This window comes from Lynx rufus, unplaced genomic scaffold (genome assembly GCF_022079265.1).
Source record: "Lynx rufus isolate CCGP_SWC_20201006 ecotype Redwood Valley unplaced genomic scaffold, mLynRuf1.p SCAF_14, whole genome shotgun sequence".
NCBI lineage: Eukaryota > Metazoa > Chordata > Mammalia > Carnivora > Felidae > Lynx > Lynx rufus.
In genome coordinates, this window is record NW_025814828.1 from 12,933,123 (window position 1) to 12,956,183 (window position 23,061).

The following is a 23,061-nucleotide window of genomic DNA, read 5'->3' on the forward strand; positions in this document are numbered from 1 at the left end:
ATCATGACCCAAGCCAAAATCAAGAGACAAACACTCAACCAACTGACTCATCCAGGCACCCCCAAGTTATTAGGTATTTTACATTCTTCTTTTTATGCTGTCTTTGAAGCTCAGTGTGTATTTAAAGCTCACAGCACATCTCAATTAGGATGGGCCACATTTCACGTGCTGAACAGCCTCATGGGGCGAGCAGCTACCATATTGGAGACAACGAGGTTAATCTGCATAAACCAGAGGTGTGAGGACTTGTCCTACCTTCTTCCAGGCTTGAATGAAATCATCCTTGGGCTGAACTTTAAGATACTGAAATTGCTAAATGGCATCTTCAAGCTGACATTAATAAGTAGTTTTTTAAAAGTCAAAAGTCATGCACGTGGTTAAAAATTGTAGGGGCCTGGGGTGCATGGCTGGCTCAGTCAGTAGAGCATGCAACTCTTGATCTAGGGGTTGTGACTTCAAGCCCCATGTTGGTCAAAGAGATTACTTAAAAAAAATTGTAGGGGCCAAAGGCAGGCCACTCCAAGATGGGCCACTCTGACATAAAGATTATTTTAAGTTAAAAGCAATCAAGACCCAGCAGATTCAGAAAAAGCTCTTTACCTACCCTACAACTACCTAAGTAGAACTGTGATAGAGGACCTGCCCCAGGAAGAGAGCTATCACCATAGATAACTATATCCTGATACGAACTATGGTAGACAGGGAGGAACTCAGCAAAGTCTGATCAAATTCTTCTCTGTGTCTCGCTGTTTCTGAGTGTAACAAATGTAAACATTTGTTAACCCAGCATTTTCTCTTTTCCATCTTCTTGAAGGTTACATTCCTTCCCTTTGCAGACCCAGACACCTACCCACTTCTCCTCAGTTCAGGATGACATATATACTTCATTGTGTCGGACTCCCCTTGGAATTGCCATGTCTATGCGGATTGCCCACGTGTACACTATTAAATTTGGTTTTCTTCTGTCTCATGCCAATTTGATTCTTAGTTCAGCCACAAGGACCTCGAAGGGAACAGGAATTCTTGTGCCCCAACAAAATCAAATTGTTCGAAAGAGCACACAATAAAAAGCAGGAGTCCTGTGCCCCACCTCTCCCTCTCCCAAATCCAGATTCTCCAAGGCAAGCACTTTAACTCCTTCGTTCACGATTTCTTCTGCTGGTTTCTTCCACATCTCTAAACACCATCTCGCTTGACTCTTTCTTAACTTGCCCATTTCAGACACCTTCTATAAAAACACAAATCGACTTCCTCCTGTGACGGATGAGGCCGAAGCTCTCTGCCGCCCCATCCCCAGGCGGCAATCTCAATCGTTACTTCTATTGGCTACTTTCCTAACCTGAGACACTGTTGCGTCTATTTTTTTTTTTTTTTTTGCCAACCACTACCAGTTATCTGCAGCTGCCTCACAATGGAAAATGAGGTTCTTATCTCCCTCTCCCTCCCTCCCTCTCCAGCACCCGCCACGTCTCCACCTCACAAATCCTCTTTTCAAAGCTGATGACATTTACATCCCTGCTTTGAAGCCTTCTCTGGTGCATCTTGGGGATCGATTCTAAAACCTGAAAATTCACATAACAGACTGCGTAAGTCTCCTTCACTGAAGAGTCACGCTATGTCCCAGTTCTCATATCAGATGCTATTCTTCCTGGAGCTTTTATCTGCCTTTCCCTTGTCTTACACTCTGCCTTTATCATTGCCTCAATCTATTTGCAAACTATTCACTGTATTAGATATGAAATATGTTTCGGGGCACCTGGATGGCTCAGTCAGTTACATGTCCGACTTCGGCTCAGGTCATGATCTCATAGTTCGTGGGTTCGAGCCCCACATCAGGCTCTGTGCTGACAGCTCGGAGCCTGCTTCGGATTCTGTGTCTCCTGTCCCTGTCCCTCCTCTGCTCATGCTCTGTCTCATTCTGTCTTTCAAAAATAAATAAATGTAAATTTTAAAAAATTAAAAAAAAAAAAAAGAAATACGTTTTAAGAGAAGCCAGCCTAGTTATGCAGGTATGTTCAGTTTATACAACTTCATCAAGCTATATTCCTATGATATGTGCACTTTCCTGTGTCTGTGTCTGATACTCCAATTTTAAAAAAATTCTGAAGAAAGCACCCTCTCTTTTCCTCATCAGTTGTGAAGGAAGAAATAGCAAGGGAGAGAAACTTTTGCATAGCACACTTATACATTTATATGAAGTTTAACATACTTAATAGTATGCTACTACGGTAGTATGATCTATGGTTAATAAATGATAGCACGGCACATTTATGTTAAGTTTATCAGCTCTGTTAACAAAATGTGAACGCCTGACATGCCAAGTGTTTTATATAATTGCAGTTAATCCTCCCAACAACCCTGTTAATATCATCTGGTTTGTATTACAATATTACATAATTATCATGTTATAGATGAGTACATTGAAGCTTTGAGAAATAATTTGCCAAAAGTCACACAGGCATCTTAATAGTGGCCAGTAATTTTTGAGTACGTACTATAGATCTGACACCATTCTAACTACTAAGTGTCGTATTTAAGCCTCAAAACATTATCCTCATTTAGCAGATGACTAAACTGAGGCACACAGAAGCACACTTGTCCAAGGTCATCCAGCTGGTAAGTGGCGCCGCTTGGCTATGAACCCAAGCCACCTGGGTCCAGATTCTTAACCACTGAGCTATATACTACTTGGAAGTCACAACAGAAATCTGAATTTGTGCAGGCGGTCCATAGGAACTAAATGGTTCATTATTCTGCTGTCTTGCCTAGCAATTGGGTCAACTGACGTTTAGAGAAGGAGTACATGCACGTTCCCATTCATTGAGAGGAAGGGAAACAGTAAACAAATAATAGGTTTCAAATACTGTGTTCTTTCTTTAAGCAGCTAATACTCACTTCTCACTTCCAGATCGCCACCACCATCAGATTTCCCTAACTCCGTCTCTCTCTACTTCCAGAGCACTTTGTAAATACAGATGACCTTTGAACAACATGGGTTTGGATGGTGTGGGTTCACTGATACATGGCTTTTTAAAATAAATACAGCAGAGTACTGTAAACATATTTTTTCTTCCTTGTGATTTTCTTAATAACATTTTCTTCTCTCTAGCTTACTTTAAGAACATAGTACATAATACATATACGAAGTATGCGTTAATTGACTGTGTATGTTATTGGTAAGGCTTCTGGTCAACAGTAGACTGTTAGTGGTTAAGTTTGGGGGAAGTCAAAGTTACACATGGATACACAGGGATATTTTCAACCGGGGGTGAGGGGAGAAGTCAGCGACCTTAATCCCCAAGTTGTTCAAGAGTCGACAGTACTCAAAGAGCACTCACCAGAATGTATCATGCAACTGATTTCTCTCCACATGCAGGTGGCTGCGCACCGATCCCAAGAGTACTCACCGTGTTTAGTGCTCATCTTGCCCACTGATCTGGGACCACCAGGGCAGGGACCATCCATGTCATTCCCTGCTGTAATCCCACCTCCTAGCACAGTGTCTAGCACATGGGAGGCCGTCTATACATATGTGCTGAATGAATGAAGGCTAGATGCTTAAAAACCCAGCAGGATATAAGTTTACAAAACAAAAATTTCTATGCTTGCCTCAATAACGCATATTTGGGGCTCTTCCTTATGACCATCCACAGGCACCATAGCTTGATTCATAACCCACTCCTGGACAGCATCAGTAATGTGAGGGACAACTGTAGAAAGAAGGAATAATTAGCACAAAAGCTTATTTCATGGTTATCAAGGAGAAAGGAACGTATTTGTGTCTTTAGACCTCCCAAATAACCTGAAAGCCACTTGGCAAATGAGACAAATTACATTTCTCATGTTATTATCCATCTCACTGAAATGAATATTATAGGCACAATATAGATTTAATCACTTAAATGTTATGTCATTTCTATTGAAACTGACTGACCACGGAGAACAAGAAACAGAAAAGAGAAATGCCATGTTTGATTCAACTAGAAACATCCATAATGTCAACTAAAACCTGCAGGGAGGGCTGTCAAGGGTACTGTATGCTGGACCCCATGGGGAAGAAAGACGCAGAGTGGTCCGGCCCCACAGCCCACCAACCAGTGGGGACGGGTCTGCTCAGAGTGTAGATGAGATCTTCATGTTGACCAGGGGCCTGTGGCTGCTCACGTCAGGTGAAGAGGCCAAAAGGTGACGGCCCAGCAAGGATTTGAGGCCCAAAGGTCCCTTAGGTGGTGAGCAGGCCTGCAGCTAGTGATCTCTGCTGAAGAGACAGAAAGGCGACATCCTCTCGGGTACAGCCAACTAACTTAATGGGCTACACGAAGCAGGAACGTCGCCCTCTGGGAAGCTGAGGCAAGGAAGGATCTGCTGCCTGCTCTACCTCACACCTGCTGCTCCCTCGAGATGGCAGGAAGTCGTCACCAACCGGTACATCTGGAACAACCCACATACATGCAGCAACGCTCCCTCCCATGGGTCCTCCCAAGATCTACACTCAGGGGGAAAACTTAGAAACCACAAGCGTAGCTGACACCTAAGCCACACCATCCAGTTTCAGTAATAACACGGCTGATCTTTTGATGTCCATCCATCCAACCCCCATGTCTACTTCTCAGCTGGTTCCAACGTGTAAGTGATTTAAAGGAGATGGGGAACTATCACCTTTACTCTACCATGTGGGAACGTATGAGTACTAGAGTTGGTGGGGATGGGAGGGAGAGAAGGGAGGACAGGGTGTCTCTCTTAAGACCAAAGAGAATCCTACCACTCAGGAAAAGGCTTGGTGAAAAAAGGGTCAGACCATACTACCAGCCACTCCAACCAGCCATTGAACTCCAGTTCAATCCCCCAGTGCATCCCCAACGCTGTCCTTCAAAGTGGAGTAAGTATGATCCATGCAAAGATACAAGAACAAAGGAGACAGACAAAATAAAAACAAACCAAAAAAATCTGCATCTCAATCAGGTAAAAGTGATGAATATGGTTCTCCATGGATTTTATACATAAAAGCTAAAGACAGATATATGGACTAGGAAAAACAATGACATTAGTAATAAACAAAAAGACTGATGAAAATACAATCAAGAACATGGAGGGTGAAGTAGACACCTCTGAATAAAACAAAGAGGAAAAGAAAGCAGAGACATGAAAAGGATTGGAACTTGTAGAGTTCAGGGACCTTCTCATCTTCACATCTATTTTGAGCAGGTGCTCAGCACACAGGTCTCGCTAACCTTTATGGAAAAGAATACCTTGTACTGTTTTCCCCAGGTAATCACCACGCCTCTCTTTATTGATCACATGCTGATATATCTTCCCAGTGGTGATGTTGTTGTCTCTATAAAGGTTAATATCCAAGAACCGTTCATAATTTCCAAGGTCTAAATCAACTTCTCCACCATCATTTAAGACAAATACCTCACCTAAGATTAAAAAAAAAAAAAAAGGCAATGTAAATATTACAAATTTGCTTTCGGGGCGGCGGGCTGGCTCAGTTGGTGGAACGTGCGACTCTTGATCTCAGGGTGGTGAGTTCGAGCCCCACATTAGGTAAATAGCAATTTACTTCAAAGCATGAGTGTCCTGGATTCTGGAATTGGCACAAGAACGTTTTAATTCCCATCTCAGGAATCTTAAGCCACAATTAAACAGACAATACATGGAAAGCAGGGCCCCAGCAGGCCAACAGGGCAACTTAGTTAAAGTGAGGCAAAAAAGCCAGTGTGTGCAACCAGCCACCTGTACAACGGCACCTGAAAAAGGACAGAGATAAAGACTTAATCACACAAGGATGATTGTGCTAACTATTGCGCATGTCTCCAGGTCTCTGCTGTTGCTTGAGGGCACTGATTGGGAGTCCAGTGTTCAAAAACCACCTTGTAAGAATTGAACCTCTCCCTGATCAAGGAAATTACATCATTTACTCTGATTTCAAGATGTTCACACCAAAAAAAGAAGGTTGGTTAGCTTATAAACAGAATCAGAAAACTTTTTTTTTTAAGTTTATTTAATTTGAGACAGAGAGATAGTGCACAAGCAGAGGAATAGCAGAGAGAGAAAAAGAATCCCAAGCAGGCTCTGCACTGAAAGTGCAGAGCCGTATGCGGGGCTCGAACTCACGAACTGTGAGCTCATGACCTAAGCCGAAGTCAAGAGTCGGATGCTTAACCGACTGAGCCACCCAGGCACTCCTCAGAAACCTTTTATACCTTCATTCATGTCTACCTTAGAAAGTACCTACGTGAGGTCAGGAAGATCTCTAACTTAAAGAACAAGAGACCAAACTAATGAAATAGCACTATTTTCACATTCCCCAAATTTCATTTCCACTCCAAATTCCACTGTCTCATGTTAATGAGGAATCATCAATCTATAGGAGTCTTTTTACTTTGATCATCTTAACTTCTGACACATAAGGGAAGATCTCTGAAATCTCTTTAGTTGATTCAGGCCAAACCCAGTTGAATTTTTAAAGTCCTGAAATTTTAAATTCCTAAAAATTTAAAAGTACATACGCATTATATTTCTAGGAGAGAAAGAGAAAATGTGAATGACAAGTCTTTAAAACAGGTTCTGGGGAGCCTGGGTGGCTCAGTTGGTTGAGCATCCAACTCCGGCTCAGGTCATGATCTCATAGTTGGTGAGTTCAAGCCCTGAGTCTGGCTCTGTGCTGACAGCTCAGAGCCTGGAGCCTGCTTCGGATTCTGTGTCTCCCTCTCTTTCTGCCTCTCCCCAGCTTGTGCTCTGTCTGTGTCTGTCTCAAAAATAAACAAAAAATAATAATTTAAAAATAAATAAACAGGGGCGCTTGGGTGGCGCAGTCGGTTAAGCGTCCGACTTCAGCCAGGTCACGATCTCGCGGTCCGGGAGTTCGAGCCCCGCGTCAGGCTCTGGGCGGATGGCTCGGAGCCTGGAGCCTGTTTCCGATTCTGTGTCTCCCTCTCTCTCTGCCCCTCCCCCGTTCATGCTCTGTCTCTCTCTGTCCCAAAAATAAATAAAAACGTTGAAAAAAAAATTAAAAAAAAAAATAAATAAGTAAATAAACAAAACAGATTCTTAGATTTAGTGTAGTTATAATAAAAATTCCAACATATTTTTTCAACTTGAGGGTGACCCTAAAGTTAATTTGCTAGAAAAACAGGTGATTACCAAAACAAAGCACACAAAAAATAATAAAAAGCCCTTGTAATGAATAACAGTGAGTAAAGGAAGATCGAAATACATATGCATACCTATATTCCAATATATATAAAGATGGAATAAGATAGCATCCACAAATGTACAGAATCAAAATATCCAAAAGATCCCTACTACATAAAAGAATTTAATATAGGACCTGAAAATAATAATAATAAAAAACCTAAGAGCAGCATCACAAAATCAAAGTAAATAAACCACTCAGAAATAAACTTCAAAGAAACATAGGGTCTATATTTAGGAAACTTAAAAACCTTACTTCAGAGACAAATAAAGAAGGCATAAAAATAAGGAAAGCTGCTTCTAAAGCTCCTGAATGGGTCAGTCAATATTTTCGGTGTTCAATTCTTCCCCAAATTAATGCATAAATTTAAAGAACTTTTTGTCAAAAACTCCGACGCAACTTCTTGTAAAGTTGAACACAATGGTTCCTAAGTTAATTCTGTATACAACAAACATTTTGGAGTTCAGAAAAAAAAAACAAAGGAAGAAGAAAGGAATATGGAGAGCTCTGACCTACTTGATAATAAAAAGCTGCAGCTATTAAAATGATAGGCAGGAATAAACACAGAAATCCGGAACAGAACAGAGGACAAAGATAGACCTAAGTAGAGACAAAAATGTAGTATATAATAAAAGGTGGCATTTCCAGGCAGCACAAAAGGAATGAAATCTTTGAGAAATGACATTAGGAATAGTTGGCTAATCAAAAAAAAAAAAAAAAAAAAAAAAGAAAAAAGAAAAAAAATTATGTTACATCTTCATACATTCCAGATGTGTTATCAATGTTAAAGCAAAAGGAAATGAAACTATAAATATAGATCCATAAGAAAATATAGATGAGTATTAAAATATTCCTGTGGCAGAGAAGCCTAAAGTGACATCAAAGGCAGAAACCATAAAGGAAACAGTTGATATATTTAATCACATAAATGGCAAGTTGAAATTCATCAGTGACAAACAGAGGTAACGTTAAAGCAAATTTCAAATAGAGTAAAACTATATATATATATATGTGTATATATATATGTATATATATACGTGTGTGTGTGTATATATATATATATATATATATAGGTTAATACACTTTACATAAAGTATTCTTGAAAATCATTTTAAAAAATCCAAAGGAAAATTGGCATAGCACACGGCATTAGCCAATTTTGCTGCACACCAAACAACCCTAAAATTTTAGTGACTTACAAAATGCTTATTGATTTCTCCCTTGAGTTACATGGGGGCTGTGGGGCAGTTGTGCGTCTACTCCGTCTCATTCCAGGATCCAGACCTACACGGGGCAGGCAATTCTCAGGGAGGAGAGCAGAAGCACCAAAGAAACAGAGCCAGATCATGCCACGGTACCGAAAATTTGTGCTTCAACAAGGCAGATGTCACATTCACTAATGTCTCCTAGGGAAAAACTCTCTCGGGTTTACCCAGGACTAATAGGGTTCCCAGGGTTTGGACTTTCAGTTTCAAAACCACGAAAATTCCAAACAGACCTGGACGATTGAACCACCGTACATGACCAAAGTCCAAAGTCAATGGGACAAGGAAATTTACTCCACAGAAGGAAGTTGTGTAATGGTTTCAAACAAAAATATAATCTACCATTGACTTCAATAAGTCATTCCACAGACAAAATGAAAATCAAAGAAATCCAAATTAGAACAATGAGATACTTTTAGTTTTGTTTTGTGTTTTGGTTTTCTCTCCGGTTAGTAAAGTTTAAAAAGAATAATATTCAGCAGGGATATAAAAATACAGGTCTTCTTATGCAGTTGATGTGTATATAAATTGGTGCAGATACACAGCCTTTATCAGAAAATTCTTGGAAACAAGATGGAAGTTGAAATTTGAAGTTTTTCAGATTATGGAAAGGTACTATAGAAAACTCTCCATATATTAGAAAACACTTCAAATGCAAACACATTCCAAGTGAAATAAAGAATCAAACACATTCCGGGGGCACCTGGATGGCTCAGCCGGTTAAGCATCTGACTCTTGATTTCAGGTCAGGTCATGATCTTACAGTTCATGAGTTCGAGCCCTGCATCAGGCTCTGTGCTAACAGCGTGGAACCTGCTTGTGATTCATTCTCTCTCTCTCTCTCTCTCTCTCTCTCTCTCTCTCTCAAAATAAATAAATAAACCTTATTTTTTTAAAAAAAGAATCAAAACATATTCCAAGTAGAATAAAGACTAGAAATAGCCACACCTTTATGAAGATTTTTCAATTTTCAAAACTTTTGAAAAAAGACTATAAATAACTACAAACTTATGAAGAATTCTAAGTTTTCAGAACTTTTTTGATTTTAGAGTTATAGATAAGGGATCATGAGCCTAAAAACCTTTGGTAATATACATCATACGCCAAAAGCCTGAAAAGCATATGAGACATCAAAAATTCTGCACACAGGCATTTATGTTTAAAAAAATAAGACTTCAAGATTTCCATCACAGTGTTATTTATAATATCGATACACTGGAAATTATTTCCTATTATTGTACAGATTGTGTGCAGCCTTTAAGAGTATAAAATATATATAAATGTCCACATTACATTGTTGTAAAAATTAGATTAAAAACTAGTGTGACTATAAGATCCAATTCATTTAAAGTTCAAAAAAAAAGCAAAAGTAATGTCTGGAGTTAATCTTTACGATGTGTCAAAAAGTTTAGAGAACATTGATTAAGGAAGCATTTTCCTAATTGTTGAAAAATAACTCTGTTAATGCTCATCTATCCCTACTAGTAGGTTATGCAGCACGCAGTGTATTATGTAGTATGTAATAAAAATAAGATGAAAAAGTAAAAAAAGAATAAAGCTAAAAAGAATAAGCAAAAGTAATCTATGGTGTTAGAAGACAGCATAGCAGTCACCTTGGTGGTTTCTGGTGGGGAAAGATGGAAGGAGCAAGGAGGGGTTTCTGTTTCTTGATCTGGGGGCCAGCTACACAGTATGTTCATCTTATCAAGTGGTACACTTATGATCTATGCACTTTCCTGCTTGCATGTAAAAAGTTTAAAAAGAAAGTATCTAGAGGCTCCTGGGTGGCTCAGTCGGTTAAGCAGCCGACTTTGGCCCAGGTCATGATCTCCCAGTTTGTGAGTTTGAGCCCCACATAGGGCTCTCTGCTGTCAGCACAGAGCCCACTTTGGATCCCCTGTCGCCCTCTCTGCCCCTCCCCTGCTCGTGTGCGCTATCTCCCAAAAATAAATAAATAGTAAAAAAAAAGAAAGTATGTAAGTGCTAATATCTTTTAAAAAGTAATTGGCCGCGTCGGGCTCTGGGCTGATGGCTCAGAGCCTGGAGCCTGTTTCCGATTCTGTGTCTCCCTCTCTCTCTGCCCCTCGCCCGTTCATGCTCTGTCTCTCTCTGTCCCAAAAATAAATAAACGTTGAAAAAAAATTAAAAAAAAAAAAAAAAAGGGGCGCCTGGGTGGCGCAGTCGGTTAAGCGTCCGACTTCAGCCAGGTCACGATCTCGCGGTCCGTGAGTTCAAGCCCCGCGTCGGGCTCTGGGCTGATGGCTCAGAGCCTGGAGCCTGTTTCCGATTCTGTGTCTCCCTCTCTCTCTGCCCCTCGCCCGTTCATGCTCTGTCTCTCTCTGTCCCAAAAATAAATAAACGTTGAAAAAAAAATTAAAAAAAAAAAAGTAATTGGCATATACACTCAAATGTCAACATTACTAATAGTTGCCCCAAGTGGTGGGAAATGGATGATTTTTATTTTCTTCATGACAGTCTATATTGTCAATATAACTGTCAATATGATCTATATTGTCTGACTTCTCTTAACAATGAAATGTTAAGAGAACTATATGACCTCTATTGTAAAATAAAAAACATAATTTGTACTGCAAAAGGTACAATCAAAATGGTATCCTCATACACATGTTCATAATGTATGATCCAGCAACTCTACTTCTGGAACTCTAACCTAAAGAAATTACCCAAAATACAAGAAAGAACTGCAATTTAACCCCATGCTTTATAAGACGGGGAAATTATTCTCTCATACCGTGCTCATAAGGTGAAAAAGTGCCTGCATCGATGTTAATATAAGGGTCAATTTTGATGGCAGTGACTCGGAGTCCACATGATTTGAGAATCGTTCCAATGCTGCTTGCGATGATCCCTTTACCAATGCCTGAGATGACCCCTCCAGTGACCAGAATGTACTTCATTGGGAGATGAGTGGCTAGGTGCCAGCACCCAGATATAATCTGAAAGATAATAAAATTAAGGGTCAGGGAAGAGAAACATATTCTCAAACCAGTCAAGCAGGAGGGGGTTAAACCAGAATTTCAAAAGCAGACAGCATTTTTCCATATAAAGTAAATTTTTGAAACAAAATCTTATTTTCTAGGTTTTCCATTTTCGTCGATATGCAGGAAGCTGTGGAAACTTTCTGCAAGCAAAGTGGCTGGCTCCATTGCCCTGATTTTCCATTTACCCCAACTCTGTCACGTGAAAAACTCTTGCTTTTCATCACGAGAAACCAAATTTTCATGGAATTCAGAGGCATGGTAAAATTTTTGCTTAAGGTTTATTTATTTTTCAGAGAGAAAGAGAGAGAGAGAGAGACGGAGTGGGAGGGGGAGGGGGAGGGGAAAGCAAAGAGAGGGAGACACAGAATCCAAAGCAGGTTCCAGGCCTTGAGCTGTCAGCACACAGCCTGACGCAGGGCCCAAGCTCATGAACCACGAGATCATGACCTGAGCCGAAGTCGGACAATTAACCAACTGAGCCACCCACCTGCCCCAGAAGAGACAAGGACCTATAATCAAACTGATCTGTACTGATTGTATCTGGGCAAGTTACTAATCCCCTCTGTGCCTGTTTCTTTATCTGTGAAATAGGATAAAAGATACCACTCCCAGGGCGCCCGAGTGGCTCAGTCAGTTAAGCATCCAATTCTTGGCTTCAGCTCAAGTCATGATCTCACGTTTTCGTGAGATCGAGCCCCACATCAGGCTCTGCACTGACAGCATGGAGGCTGCTTGGGATGTTCTCTCCCTCTCTCTCCACTCCCCCACCCCCACAAATAAATAAATAAACTTAAAAAAAAATAGCAGTTCCTTGGAGCATTATTCAGCACTAAAAAGGAATGAACTATCATGCCATGAAAATACATGGGGGAAACTGCCATGCATATTACCAAGCGAAAGAAGCCAATCTGAAAATGTTACATGCATCCTGTATGATTCCAACTATTTGACATTCTGGAAAGGGCAAAACTATGGAGACAATAAAAATATCAGTGATTGCCAGAGTTTAGGGGGAGGGAAGGATGAATAAGCAGAGCACAGAGGATCTTTAGGGCAGTGAAACTGTTCTGTGTGATATTCTAATGGTGGATACACATCATTATGCATTTGTCCAAACCCACAGAATGTAAAACACCAAAAGCAAACACCAATGTAGTCTAATGGACTTTGGATGATAATAATGTATCAATGTAGGTTCATCAGTTGTAACAAATGAACCACTCTGGTTCCAGATGTTGACAGTGGGGAAGGCTGTGCCTGTGGGGGCAGGGGATATATGAGAACTCAGTGCTTACGCTCAGTTTTGCTATGAACCTAAAATTGCTCAAAAACACGAAGTCTGTTTTCTTAAAAAAATCAATATTCAAATAAGCCAACATTTAAAAAAATCTCATAGGTGGTTGTGAGGATTGAATGAGCTATAGATTAGAGGTCAGCTGATGCCCATTCTGATTTTGTAATTTATTTCAAAACAAACTATCATGATTTGAAGGTGTATAAGGTTATACCTCACTTCAGAGCGCTGAGTTCAATTTAAACTAGTCGACCATGGTCAAGGCAAGTAAACTGAAGCCATCCAAAATATACATGAAGCCATACAAAATACACTGAGCCCAGGTGGCTCAGTCAGTTAAGCATCTAACTCTTGATTTCGGCTCAGGTCATGATCTCACGGTTCGTGAGTTGAAGCCCTGCATCAGAGTCTGTGCTGATGGTGTGGAGCCTGCTTGGGATTCTCTCTCTCCCTCCCCCACTTCTCCTTCCCTGCCCCAAATAAATAAATAAACTTAAAAAAAGCATACAGATATAGATATATAGATATACACATACATATAAGTATATACTTTTATACACATATGTCCCATCCCAAATGGCTTCCCTAAGTCCCTGGACCTACCTTTGTCTACACACTACAGGTGATCACATCCAGTGCCATTGTTCCCCTTCCCTAGCCAGCTGGCATTCCATTGACTGCAGCTAAATTTAGCATAAAAGATTCACAATCAGTCCAAACCCAGAATGGTCCTCCTGTGCATCCACAATACATCTGAATATTCGCCTCTTTCCACTCGCACTGGGCCAGGTGGTCATTATAGGCGTAATTTCTTCACAGCTCTCCCTTACCCACTCCTCTGTTGATTTCTTCTGTTTTGATAAGTGCCCCTCCTCTAAAGTCAGACAGCCTGGGTTCAAATGTTCACTCTGTTATTTACAACTCTGACCCTGGGCAACTTTTTCAGCTTTTCTAAACCTTGAATTTCCCTACCTGTGCAGTCCACAGACATAATAATAGTGCCCACGGTATACGGGCATGTGGGCATTTACAAAGAGAGTGCCCAAGTGCTCAATGAAAGTTAGCCGTTAGCATTTTTCACAGCACTCTGCTCACCATTCAATCAGCTCACAAGTGTTTCTTAAATGTCTATTATGCTTGACATGTTCCCAGGTCCTGGGGCTATGGGGATGAACAAAAAGGCAAGACCCCTGCCCTCTTGGACTTCACCTTTCCTATGGGATTAAGGGGCAAATTGAAGCCAGCGTGCATTTTGTCAGTTGAGAGGAAAGAATGAATACTAGAGGTCAGATTGCCCCTAGCCGCAGCTGGACTAGGAACAGCAATCCAAGGAACCCGTAGGATTGCAACTCCATTCCCTTACAAGTAAAGACGTAATTACCAGGTGTACCTAATGAAATCTCCAACATAAACACAAAGTCAGAGGAAGGAGCACCCGAGCACCTGCTAGCATGATCTCATGGCATCCACCTTCTCAGGAGATCCCTGCCCCAAATCTTGCCCTTAAAATCCCTCACTTGCAAACCGTTAGGGAGTTAGGAACTTTAGAGGATTAGCTCCCTGTTCTCCTAGGTAGCATCACACCAATAAATAGCCTATCTTCCTTTACTGCAAAAAGCTCGGTGTCAGTTTTTATTGGCTTGCTGGGCATGGGTTGAACAAAGTCTCATTTGGTTCCGGTACAAAATGAGCACTGCTGTAACTGTAACTTATACTTGCACTGTGACACTATTAAAATGACTTCCTGGGGTCCCTCTGTAGTTCAGGGCTCAGGTCATGAACTGGTGGTTACTGGGTTCCAGCCCCCTGTCGGGCTCTGTGCTGACAGCTTGGAGCCTGCTTCAGACTCTGTGTCTCCCTCTCTGTCTGCCCCTCCCCCGCTTGCGCTCTGTCTCTCTCTCAAAACTAAATAAACATTAAAATATTTTTAAATAAAAATAAAAATAAATGACTTCCTATTTGTGAAAGTTAGCAAAATCAAAAAATGCCATTGAAAACAAGAGTGCATTCATGTGAAGTCTCATTATGTGGTTGTCAAAAAGCCTAAGAATTTTTCACAAAAAATTCCCTTATATACAAGGATATAAAATCGAATACATGATCTCAATTATATTTTTTAATGAAAACTTATCAAAAGTACCTCAAAAAGCTAAATTTTAATACTTAGGTGGTTGGGCTGTAGGCAATTACTACTTTTTTATATTTTCAAAGGCACAAGATAACCTTTTTTAAGCACATCAGATATTTTACAATGTTCTTCTTGAAAATGTAACTTAATATCGAAGAGACACCTACTCCTTTCGACTTGTAAGCAAGGCAGTAAGTTTGAAGCAAAGTTCTAAAACTGTAAGAAAAATCAGGCTCTTTAGGCTACTTCCCTGAATCTATATGTTCTTCACCATTTGAAGACTAAAGTTTTCATTTACTTTTTTTTTTTAATATGCAGTGAACGGAACTGTTTGTAAAACAGTTTGTAAAACAGGAGTGTGTAGAGCTGCTCTGTCTGCTGTCCAATAAAAACATTACAGGAACCACCGGTGTAACTTTAAATTTAGTAGTAGTAGCCGATTTAAAAAGTAAAAAGAAATAGATGAAGTTAATTTAACAATATCTTACTCAACCCAATGTATCCAAAATAGTATCATTTTAACATATAATCAATATCAGAATTCATTAGTGAGGTATTTTACACCCCCTTTTTTTTTTTTGTACTAGTCTTCAAAATTTGGTACTTCGAGCACATCTCAATTCAGACTCGCCATATTTCCAACGCTCAAGAGCCACACGTGGCCAGTGGCTGCCACACTGGACAGTTGCGGGCCTTGAGCAATTAAAAATGTCAGAAGCACCAAGACACACCTTCTCAGTGACAGCCATTTAAAACGTATTAGTCACAAACAAGAGTACTTCCTGAATGATCCCATTTTATTAAGTTCTAAAGCAGGCAAAACTAAGCTATTATAGAAATCAGGCAGGTTGGGAAGGGGGTGGATTGACTGGAAAGGGGCACGAGGGAACTTTCTGGGGTGATGTAAATGGTTTACGTCAAAGTTGGGGTAGCGATCACACGGGTGTATAATTTGTCAAATCCCTGATCTGCACCCTTAAAATGGGTGCATTTCGTTGCATGTAAATTACACATCAAATCCGTAAAAACTGCTGCAAAAAGAAAGCTATTTTGTAACAGCTGCGTACTTAGCCACAGTGCGTCCTTAGCAGCTATTCTGGGGAAAATGCTAGGGTCGTTGTTTAAGGAGTGCACCAGGCGGGGGAGGGGACAGAAAGGCCATTTCACTCCACGCGGGGCTTCACTTCCGCCAACGCCATCTCGGGGCTCTCCCGGCTCCCGAGGCCAGGGAGAAATGGGGCCCGGGGCGCAGCCTGCCCCGGCGCCCCCTTCCGAGGCCCGTGCGGGGAGAAGCGCACCCAGGGGACGCGACGCTCGGGAGGCCGGATCGCGGGGCCGCCGCACGGCAGGTTCCGACGGCACTGGGCGCGGGCAGGGCAGCCCCGGCCCCCGCCCGTCCGCCGTCCGCCGTCCGCCGGCAGTCTGCGTGCGCGGGGTGCGGGGACGCGCCCGGCTGCCGGCCCCTCTCGGCTCGGCGCGGGCGCCATCGGCGAGCGGACAAAGGCGCCCGGCCCCACGTGCGCGCCGGGGCTGGGGGCTCGGAGGCCCTGGGGGTCCGGGGAAGGTCCGGGAGGGGGGTTACCTGCGGCGGTGGTGGTGGCGCCGGGAGGGTGGCCAGTAGGGACGGCGCGCTCCGCCCCGCGGCGGGCCCGCGCTCACCTGTAGGGCTGGGGAAGGGGCCGCCGCTAGGGGTGTCCCTTGTCGCCACCGGGTCCTTCCCGCTGCCCGCGCGGGCCTCGGGGTGCGCGGCGCCCTCCTCGCCCACCTTTCCCTCTCCTCCTGCTGCCGGCCCCGCTGACTCACGCTGGTGAGCTTGGGGTTTGCACCCGCGTTTGTGCAATGTTCCAAAACAAGCACCTAAAAAGTGACTCCTCAGGCACAGACAGCTTCCCGCCACCCTCCGCCCTGGATGCACTTGGCCCCAGGCCTCGTTCAGCCCGGGGACTGCTCCTCCCCTCCGTGGCTCACTTAGCAGAGGCACTTCGGAAGCGCGGGTGAACGCCACGTTCCCGGCGAGCCCCTGCCTCTAGGCAAGGCGACACCCTGGCTTGGGTCCTCCCGTCCAGTTCTCACCACTGTAAAGAGCTTCACGCTGTCACAAACGTTTGTGGAACCCTTACTGCACTCCAGGAACTGCAGGAACGCTAAGAAGAGGACGCAAATAAAACTCGATTCCTGCCTTTGAGGGGCTTGCAGTCTGGAGGCAGCTCGACACGTCTATTGAAATCATTAAAGTTCCTTGGGGCGCCAGGCTGGGTGGAGCCTGCGACTCCCGATCTGGGGATTGTAGGTCCCAGCCCCGTGTTGCGTGTTGCGATTACTTAAGAATACAATTTTGGGGACTCCTGAGTGTCTCAGTGGTTAAGCGTGGGACTTCCGCTCAGGTCATGAACTCACGATCCTGAGTTCGAGCCCTGCACAAGGCTCTGGGCTGACTGCTCAGAGCCTGGAGCCTGGTTGGGGTTCTGACTATCACTCTCTCTGCCCCACCCCCACTCGCCCTCTGTCTCTCTCTCTCTCAAAAATAATAAACATTTTTTAAAGTTTTAAATAAAATATTTAATAAAACAAATCAGTAAAGTTCCTCAAACAGTACTAGTGAAGGGGAGAGGGGGCGAAGCTGGGTTGGGAAAGGACAATCAGGGCTTCCAGACTGTTTAATAAGAGTATTTGGAGGATTTCTGGCGCCTGAGTGGCTCAGTCGGTTGAGCTTCGGACTTGGGCTCAGGTCATGATCTCGAGGTCCATGGGTTCGAGCTCTGCATCAGGCTCTGTGCTGACAGCTCAGAGCCTGGATCCTGCTTTGGATTCTATGTTTCCCTCTCTGTCTGCCCCTCCCCCACTTGTGCTCTCTCTCCCTCTCTCTCTCTCTCTCTCTCAAAAATAAACATAAAAAATATTTTTTAAAAAGTGTTTGGAGGCTGGCTGGGGCTGGGAGAGGACACACGTTTTTAAGGCAAAGGGAGGAACACAAACCGCTGAAGGAGAAAGGATCTAACTGGACAATAGAAGGGATGGGAATTGAGATAGAAGAGTTAGGAAAGTGGTGAAAATTGTGAATAACCAGCGAGAGTCACTAGAGTGCCAAGTGAGACAAGTGTCATTGAAGACCTAGAGGAGTCATAACCACTGTTGCGTAACGGTGGCCAGCTATGATTTTGCCAGCTATATAGGTAGATCTATAAATATGGATATTTATGATTAAAGCAGTTTGTGGGCTGAGTAGAGGGAAAAAGAGTGAGGCAGTTAAGGGCCTGAGAGAATCTGATTATGGTAATGCACTAAGAGTCTAGTCCACACAGGGAAGGACTGACAGCAACGTGGAGCTGACAGACTAGGAGACAGAAAAGAGAACTGAAGACAAAGGGACTATGGGAATAAGGGAGCTGGCACATTGTCACCAGAGTGTGGGGTTGGCATTGGAGACTTCAAAGGGTAAGTAATTCCAGGAGATGATACAGTTTAGGGTCTGACAGCTAAAATAGAGTCAAATGAGATGGGCACCACTGAAATTGGACCTAGCACCCACCAGGCCGGTGCGCAGGACAGTGAGGGCTTTGAACTTGGATGAGCCAATGGAGGCCAAGAAACCAAATCTTCAGCGAATGTGGATGAGTGATCCCAAAGCTAATAGATGACAGGACAGCAACAAGGATGGTTGGAGGGTTGCATGGCAAAAATTAGATGAGTTTCAAAGCAAAGGGGAGTTTCTCTCCACCAAGGATGACAGAGTAGTGTCAAGGAAGAAGCAGGAAGGAGCTAGGGACGGTGATGTCACCTTCTGGAAAAATAAACAGAGGCTCCACTCAGTAGGAACTGTATGGAAGCCCGAAGTCTTCATGAAAGCCAATAAATACATTTTTTGAAAAGGAGGAAACACCTTTGAAGGCTGGAGGCATGGAGAGGTTTGTTATGAAACAAGTCTCCCAGAGGATCCTGTGAAAGAACATTTATGAAATGGGTTGACATCAATGGTGATACTTACCTGCCACATATGTAAGACTTCCTTCCACATTTCAATACTTCATTCCCTTTTTATAACCAGGACAATTACTATGATCCCCTTTCTATAATGAATAACCTGAGGCTTAGAGATGTGAAGTTTCCTGACCAAAGGTACATTAGTTAATATGAGTGGCAAAGTCACTGTAAAACATTTACCCCCAAAGCCAGATTCTTCACCACAAGATGTGGGGTCTTATCCTTATCTTAGTCTATTCATCTATGTAGCTAACAGATAAAAGATATTTTGTGAATACAAAGGGATTACTATGATAACTATTGTATTATTAATCCAAAATTGTGGGGGGGGGAGTGGATCTAGCAGAAAAACAGATTTGATAAGAGGATTCAGATTGACTGATTTGGGTGGGACGAGAATATCCTCATTCAACAAGTGTTTATTAATGGCCTACTACCAGCATAGCAATAAGGATAAAAAAGAGGTGATAAAGAAGTCTGCCATTAAGTAGATGGCTCATGCTCTTTTACAGTCTTTTTATTTTGAAGAATTCTACCTTTCAGAACAATTGTAAAACTGTCTGTTCCCTGGGAAACACAGCCTTCACTGTGGTTTTGGGTGCTCCTGGAGATAAAGCAAAAGTAAAGTGGAATAGGCTGGGACCTACCTCTGCTTACTGAAAGCCCACCCCCGCCCCTGGCAGTATATTTTTGCAGGTGAAGAAACTTGAAGGGCAGAAAGGACAAATAACAAGTCAAGGTTATTCATTTAGTAGATGGTGAAGTTAGAATCTTCATTCCTGTAAGCTCCTGACTGAAATTCTAGGCTCATTTCTATCATACTTGAACCAAATATCCCTTCTCAATAAAGTGTTGACCACCTTCAGGTTCTCACTGACACAAATCCTAGAAAACACTGGTCCTAAGAGGTCTGACTCTAAAACAGGCTGGAATGTCATTAATGCCACTGAATTGTACCTTTAAAAATAGTTAAAATGGCAGATTTTTTAATATATATTTTATTGCTGGGGCGCCTGGGTGGCGCAGTCGGTTAAGCGTCCGACTTCAACCAGGTCACGATCTCGCGGTCTGTGAGTTCGAGCCCCGCGTCGGGCTCTGGGCTGATGGCTCGGAGCCTGGAGCCTGTTTCCGATTCTGTGTCTCCCTCTCTCTCTGCCCCTCCCCCGCTCATGCTCTGTCTCTCTCTGTCCCAAAAATAAATAAACGTTGAAAAAAAAATTAAAAATATATATATATATATTTTATTGCTATTTAAAAAATTAATAGAGTAATATACCAAAAACCATTGAATTGTACACTTTAAACACATTAATTACGTAGTATGTGGATTATATCTCAATAAAGCTGTTTGGGTTTATTAAGCTAAAGTCCTGGACCTGAATTGTAAATATACCTCAGGCTGGAAAATTGGAGAGCAGGGAAATCAGAATCATAATCTATCACAATGTGTCCCCAAGTATTCACACAAGTCACTGGAACTAAGTTACTCTTTTCAAAATGGTGGGAGGAGGAATCATGGGTGTCCTTTGCCAACAGATTGCTTGAGACTGTGCTTGTGAAATATGTTCATGAATTGTTTGGAGGGGTAGTTGTTTACTTGACTCGTTTTTTTGTTTATTTACATGTTATTATGGGAAAAAATAAAAGTATAGAGCAGCAGACATAAAGTATAACCACCAGCTTGGACAACTGCCAATCCCTGGACAGGCTTGTTTCACCTATATCCCTACCCATTTCCCCCCATCCTGTATTAATTTGAAGCAAATGCCAGACATCCTATCATTTCATTGGTAAATATCTCAGTACAACTCTCTAAAATATAAAAACTCCTTTAAATACACACAATACTACCACCACAATTTAAAGATTAACAATCCCTATGTCCATCAACACATAAATTGATAAACAAACAGTGGTATGGGGCACCTGGGTGGCTCAGTTAAGCATCTGACTCTTGATTTCTGCTCAGGTCATGATCTTATGGTTCATGGGTTGGAGCCCCACATCGGGCTCCATGCTGACAACGCAGAGCCTGCTTGGGATTCTTTTTCTCTCTCTCCCTCTCTTTCTCAAAATAAATAAATATTCAGCCTTTTTTAACACAGCCTTTTGTTAAGGCAGAATTTTAAGAAAATTCTGACACATGCCACAACATGGATGACCTCAAGGGCATTTGCTAACTGAAATAAGGCAGTCACAAAAAAAGACAAATACGGTATAATTCTACTTACATGAAGTTCCTGGAGTAGTCACACTCATAAGAGACAAATAAATTGGTGAGTGCCAGGGGCTGGTGGGAGGAAAGAATGGGGAGTTGTTTAATGCATTTTGCAACTCACAGGGCTCTGGAGATAGTTGCACAACAATGTGAATGCACTTAACGCTACTAAACTGTACACTTAAAATGGATGATACATTTTATGTGTATTCTACAATTAAAATTTTAATGTGACGATTCCTTACTTTCATCAACTATCCATTGCTCAAATTTCCAACTCTTATAAACGTCATACTTTTTCTCTCAATGTTTGCTTGAATTAGTATCCAAATAAAATCCACTGGTTGTCATGGGTTATGTCTCTAAATTCATTTCTAACCTATAGGTTCCCCTTCCCCTCTGTTGCAATTTATTTGAAGAAACAAGGTCGTTTGTCCTGTGGTTTCTCACAGCTTAGATTCTGCTGCCCACATCCCATGGGGTCCTCTAATGCTTTCCTTAGTCTGCTGTATTCCCTGTAAATTGGTCGTTGGACCGAGAGGCCCTGGGCCAATTTTGATTCGGACTCAGAAAGGGGCTAAAGACCTCCATTTCTGCGTGGACGGCCCAGCGTGGCCTAGACAAAGCGAGGCTGAGCCAGCAGCCAAGCTGCTTAGAGTGACAAAGACCCGTTTACACGGCAGGGTCAGTCACCTAGAAACGCTGGGGAAGGAGGAGAGACGACAGGGCGGGACTACGCTGGGAAAAACCTTTGTCCGCTTTCCACGCACGTCATAAAGTTACTGAAATAAACAGCCCACGGGGGCGGGGCCTTTGGTGGAAGTGACGCACGCGCGGCCGGCGGCGGAGCTGCCATAGAGACTGGGAGAAGGATAGACAGGCTGCTCGCGGGTCGCATTTCTGGCCATCTCCCCAGGAGACAAGCGTTGTGGAGTCGCTAGCCGGCGGTGCTAGTTAGGGTCTCCGGTGACCCGGACCGCGGTAGCGGCACCGCGGGCGGGATGTTCCGGAGTTTGAGCAGTTGGTTTGGCTTGGAGCAGCCGGCGGCGGGTGGCCGGCAATCTGAGGGAGACAGGCAGCTGGAGGGAGACGCTCCACCCCAGAACTGCTCCGAAGCGGTGACCGAGTCGGTGGAGGGGGAGCCGCAGCAAGCGGGGGACCAGGAACTCCTTCACCAGGCGAAAGGCCTCGGCAGTGAGTCTCTTCCAGCCCTCGGGACCAGAGAGTGTAGGGGGATGCCCGCTCCCTCCTCTTGACGCCCGGGGCGCAGGCCCGACTGCTTGGGGGGTGTGGAGCGGGTGGAATGGGAGGAAGGTGTGTCTGTGGGTCCTCTTGGGACGGGAAAGGTTGGTGAGGATCTGGGCAAGGCTGGAGCTTCATCCAGCAGTCAGATTGTGGGCAAGTTCCTGGTGACAGGTCACCGCCTTACGAGGTGTGTAAACATTGGGAGCCAGGGCCTCCGCAAAGCGGTGTGGCTCGACGTCTTTAGGTTTGACAGGGAATCTTTTTTATTCATTTCTTGAGCTTTCACCTCCACACCTCCCACCCCCAGGACGGGGGGCGTTGGGGAGCTTAAGTCGGTTGGAAAAGTGCCCTTTTGCGTCTGTAGCGCCGAGTGTGTTGTCTGAAATAAATTGCGGGAAGAGTTACCGAAGGCGTCCCTCAGGCTGGTTTACGTGCAGTGGAATTTTTTTTTAAGGCGGGAAAGTAGTTGTCGATTATTGTCTGGGATGCAGGTTTCAGTACCGGATGGCTTGTGGACGATTTCTCATTTAATCTGTTAAACACCTCTGTGAGTTGGGAGAACAAGCCTACAGTTACTGGCTCAAAGCTATGGCAAATGGTAGAAGTGGAATTTGAACCCAGGTCTGTCTCATTTGAAAGGCCGTACCCTTTGCGAACCACAGTCTAGTTAGGGAGGACAGTGAAAGTAGTAGGCTTGAAAAATAAACACATCGCTCTGGTAATTCTGATT

The 23,061-nt window shown here is 43.2% G+C and overlaps 2 protein-coding genes across 4 annotated transcripts in view; one reads left to right on the top strand and one right to left on the bottom strand.

Moving 5' to 3' along the window:
- The window catches only part of CTPS2 (CTP synthase 2), a 100,576-nt gene extending 83,540 nt beyond the window's left edge, over positions 1-17,036 (bottom strand). Inside the window, exons 1-4 of one of the 3 annotated variants that reach the window (XM_047075946.1) lie at positions 16,961-17,036; positions 11,216-11,420; positions 5,250-5,420; positions 3,610-3,710 (exon numbers count right to left, since the gene is read on the bottom strand). In XM_047075946.1, coding sequence (XP_046931902.1) covers positions 3,610-3,710; positions 5,250-5,420; positions 11,216-11,381 — 438 coding nt within the window. In that variant the 5' untranslated portion in view covers positions 11,382-11,420; positions 16,961-17,036. Of the gene's footprint in view, positions 1-3,609; positions 3,711-5,249; positions 5,421-11,215; positions 11,421-16,469; positions 16,726-16,960 lie in introns of those variants that run through there. The other 2 variants (XM_047075945.1, XM_047075944.1) reach the window with 2 other exon arrangements.
- A 4,922-nt stretch (positions 17,037-21,958) lies between these two features.
- The window catches only part of SYAP1 (synapse associated protein 1), a 30,706-nt gene continuing 29,603 nt past the window's right edge, over positions 21,959-23,061 (top strand). Inside the window, exon 1 of the mRNA XM_047075948.1 lies at positions 21,959-22,280. Within this exon, the coding sequence (XP_046931904.1) occupies positions 22,088-22,280 (193 nt within the window). The 5' untranslated portion in view covers positions 21,959-22,087. The remainder of the gene's footprint in view (positions 22,281-23,061) is intronic.